General features: G+C 46.0%; 1 protein-coding gene across 1 annotated transcript; it reads left to right on the top strand.

Moving 5' to 3' along the window:
* Positions 1 to 597: 597 nt before the first annotated feature.
* TIGD2 (tigger transposable element derived 2) lies at positions 598 to 3936 on the top strand. Its single transcript, XM_065907501.1, has 2 exons — positions 598 to 902; positions 1084 to 3936. Exon 2 carries the CDS (start codon positions 2015 to 2017, stop codon positions 3590 to 3592), a length of 1578 nt encoding a protein of 525 aa, XP_065763573.1. The 5' UTR covers positions 598 to 902; positions 1084 to 2014; the 3' UTR covers positions 3593 to 3936.
* Positions 3937 to 4257: the final 321 nt, after the last annotated feature.

Here is a 4257-nt window from a genome sequence, read left to right as displayed (position 1 = left end):
CTGCGTCCTCGCCTGACCCCTTTCCCCACGGGGAGCCAGCCTCCCTGCCTTCGGCCAGCAGCCGTGCCCCCCGCGCTTATACCTTGACTCGGGATTCTTGCTCCGGTTCGTCCTGTCCTGGCGGGCGGGCTGGGGACTCCCGGGAGTCTGCGCTGCGAGACGCGGACGCCCGGGCAGCTATTTGTAAACAAGCTCCACGTGCGCTCGCCCTGCCCCATTCGCATCCCGCTCGAGGCACCCGAGGCGGCGCAGCTTTCCCGCGAGCCCTCCGAAGGTGCGATTTTTATTCCCCGTAAGAGTAAGGGGAAGCCTCGCCCACAGAGCCGGGACACTGGGAAAAGGGCTAAGACAAGGTGAGCTTGCACCGCTCCCTGCTGGCGGGCGAAGCAGTCTGCAGAATGGAGCAACCCGGCCCTTAGCAGAACCCACGCGGCGCCCGGAGTCTCCAAGGGAGCTGGGCCCGCCTCCTCCCACCCGCTCGCCCGAGACCCCGCCCCCAGGCCGCGCGCGCTCGCCCGCGCAGGCCCCGCCCCCTCGCCGACACAACGTTCCTGCGGGGGCGCGCGCGTGCCCTCTAATCCCCCGCCTTCCGGCTCCGGCGGCGACGCTCGCTGCTTGCTGCCGCCGCGCCGCCGGTGTCAGCCTCCCCCGGGAGACTCCATTTGCTCTCAGATTGGTCTGGTCGCCGCGAAGTCAGGAGAGAGCGATGCCTCCGGCCCGCGGACTGGTGTCCCCCGGGCCAAGCGCCCGCTCCCTCGCTGGCTGGCTTCGGTGGTGACATCCTGGTTGCTGGCGTCCACGGAGGAATCCGGGCTCCCTCTCCGTGAGCAAAGACGTCCCGCGTTTCTGCGGGGAAAGGCCCTCGCTAACACGGCTGCTCTCTGACCTCTTAATTTCAGGAGGTAGGCAATTCAGGTCCCGCTCCTTGACACTGTGTGTGTAATGCCCCAAAGCAGTGTTTGTTGTATTTAGCCATCACATTCATAGGAGGCGTTAATTTTCTCAACACAGTTGCAGGATAGGTGTGGGTAATGCCACAGACCCTGATATTGAACGAAAAATGTTTTTGGTATTTTCCTTTAGGTTTTCGGAGGCTTGGAGTGCCTATACAGCCCCCGACAAGAACTGCTTCTGTTGGCGCATCGAGGATCATCTTTCACCAGGATTATTGTAACATCTTCACTGAGCCTTCCACCCCATACTCTCTACCATGAGTCCTGATTTCTGCCAATGAAGTTTTTTTTGTTTTGTTTTGTTTTTTAATGCTTTCTTTAATCATGTGACACTACTTCTGGTCAGCCTTTTCCCTTTTCAGTTGCCAAACACATTAGGTAGAAGTTTGTGTTTTAAAGTACAAAGTTTCTTGCTTCTCCACTCTCACCCTTGTTTGCACTGCTCCCTTCTGTTCAGCTTGCCTTCTGCTTGCCTATGATTTCCATAATCATTCTCTTGCGTAACCTGTAGCAGTCCTTGCCCGGGGAGGCAGCATTCCATACAATGCCCTGCCTGACAAGGACAGCAGTCGGGGGTGAGTTTTCCCATTATAATTTCCTATTAAGTTTGCAAGTCCTGTCTGAAAAACTTTGTTCCTCAGCACGTTTCTCCAGATACATCCATCAGTGTCTTAGTTCCTTTAACATAGAGCCTCGCCCATAGGAATGCAAAACCAATTAAGTACACAGTAGGACTGCTTTAGAGGCCTTGCTAATCCAGTAGGGGTTATCATCACCATTAAGATCACAGTTCATGAAAAGATCTTGAATTTGGGAGAAGCAAGATAGAAGATAGGATTAATTGGAGCTAGTCTTTGTTGTTTTAAGTTTGTAAATTTTAAAAGAGCAAAGTGAAGAGAGTCACACAGGCTTGGCCTGGAAATTGGCCAACACACTGTCCATCTAGATCCTAGTGGGGCAGGAAAGGGGTCTTAAAACACCATTTTTTAAAATCTCATTGTGTCCAAATCTAACTTGTTAAAGATCTTGTTGTAGTAATCCTTTTAAAATATTAAGATACAATGTTGGGGAAACGAAAGCGCGTGGTATTGACAATTAAGGACAAGCTTGACATTATTAAGAAACTGGAGGAGGGCATCTCTTTCAAAAAACTTTCCGTGGTATATGGAATTGGTGAATCCACAGTTCGTGATATTAAAAAGAACAAAGAAAGGATAATAAACTATGCCAACAGTTCAGATCCTACAAGTGGGGTATCCAAACGTAAATCTATGAAGTCGTCCACATATGAAGAACTTGACAGAGTTATGATAGAGTGGTTCAACCAACAGAAAACAGATGGAATTCCAGTGTCGGGAACAATTTGTGCAAAGCAAGCCAAATTTTTTTTTGATGCTCTGGGGATGGAAGGTGATTTTAATGCATCCTCTGGCTGGCTGACTCGATTCAAGCAGCGCCATGGTATTCCAAAGGCTGCTGGTAAAGGAACAAAATTAAAAGGAGACGAAACTGCTGCCAGTGAGTTTTGTGGTAACTTTCAGGAATTCGTTGAGAGAGAGAGTCTACAACCAGAACAAATTTATGGTGCTGATCAAACTGGATTGTTCTGGAAATGCCTACCGTCAAGGACATTAGCTCTTGAAACTGAGCAGAGTTCTTCTGGTTATAGATCAAGCAGAGAGAGAATCATTATAATGTGTTGTGCAAATGCCACTGGTTTACACAAACTTAATCTTTGTGTTGTGGGAAAAGCGAAAAAACCTCGTGCATTCAAAGGAGCTGACCTTTCAAACCTTCCTGTCACTTATTTCAGTCAAAAAAGTGCGTGGATAGAACATTCTGTTTTCAGACAGTGGTTTGAAAAATACTTTGTGCCACAGGTACAGAAGCATTTGAAATCCAAGGGGCTTCTAGAAAAAGCAGTGCTCCTTTTGGACTTTCCTCCAGCGCATCCAAGTGAAGAATTGTTGAGTTCAGATGACGGCAGAATAATTGTGAAATATTTACCACCAAATGTCACAAGTCTCATTCAACCTATGAGCCAAGGAGTTCTAGCCACAGTAAAAAGATACTACCGAGCAGGACTTCTCCAGAAATACATGGATGAAGGAATTGAACCTAGAATGTTCTGGAAGAATTTGACAGTGTTAGATGCAATTTATGAAGTGTCAAGAGCTTGGAACATGGTAAAGTCAAGTACCATAACCAAAGCATGGAAAAAACTTTTCCCTGGTACCGAAGAGAATTCAGGCATGAACATTGATGAAGGAGTCATTTTAGCAGCTAACTTAGCAACAGTTTTACAGAACACAGAAGACTGTGAACATGTTGACCTTGAGAATATTGATCAGTGGTTTGACTCTCGGAGTAATGATTCAAGCTGTCAGGTCCTAACTGACAATGAATGTGTGGAGGACCAGGCCAGGCCTGCCGAGACCAAGCCTTCCAGTAAGACTAGAAAAACAGAACTGAATCCAGAGAAGCATATTAGCCATAAAGCTGCACTTGAATGGACTGAAAATTTACTGGATTATCTAGAGCAACAAGATGACATGCTTCTGTCTGATAAACTGGTATTACGAAGGCTTCGAACTATAATAAGAAGAAAACAGAAGATCCAGAATAACAAAAGTCATTAATAATGCTCTTAAGAGTTTCAGTGTATTTGCATCTTTGTGACTTTATCTGCAGTGGAACTTAATTTCTTTCTTTGAAGTGCTGTGGATTTCAAAGCCAAATGCATTTTATAAATGACTTTAAAATTAGATGCCATTTTGGATTACGTAAATTACTGCACTTGAATGTCGATTCTAGGAAGTTGACATGTACCTTGTCTGTCTACTGTTCCTAATCTGTATTGTACTAATTTAGATTATAAGGTACCTGAGGCCAGGGCGCCTGTGTCTGTTTTGTGCCTGAATGTCATTGTCTAATAGAGGACCATGCACACTATAGGCAATCAATAAATCTTTCTTAAATTGAATTTTTATGACTTTCTCTGAACTTCAGTTTCCAAACTGAAATACATTGTGGGAGGGGGGAGTAAGTTTCCATTTCTATGATTTTTTCTACCTGCTGAAAATTGTAGAACTCAGCAAAGATTATGCTTGAAGTACACGTATTTCACTGTGAAAGCAGAGAACTTAAGGAAAATAGTTTAAAGCCTGAAATACGGCATTCTATACCGACAGTATTTGGACAACCAGCAGTTCAGATTAGCTGTCTCTGAGTGTAATGAAGGAAGAAGAAAATCAGGTTAAAACATCCTCAGGGAAAGGGCTTGTGCTTCACTTTCATTTCAGGT

This window comes from Muntiacus reevesi, chromosome 16 (genome assembly GCF_963930625.1).
Source record: "Muntiacus reevesi chromosome 16, mMunRee1.1, whole genome shotgun sequence".
Classification (NCBI taxonomy): domain Eukaryota; kingdom Metazoa; phylum Chordata; class Mammalia; order Artiodactyla; family Cervidae; genus Muntiacus; species Muntiacus reevesi.
This window is presented reverse-complemented; position numbering and strand designations above follow the sequence as displayed.

Excerpts from the sequence above, each read along its gene's own strand:
- TIGD2 (XM_065907501.1), top strand. The coding sequence starts at position 2,015 with ATGTTGGGGAAACGAAAGCGCGTGGTATTGACAATTAAGGACAAGCTT.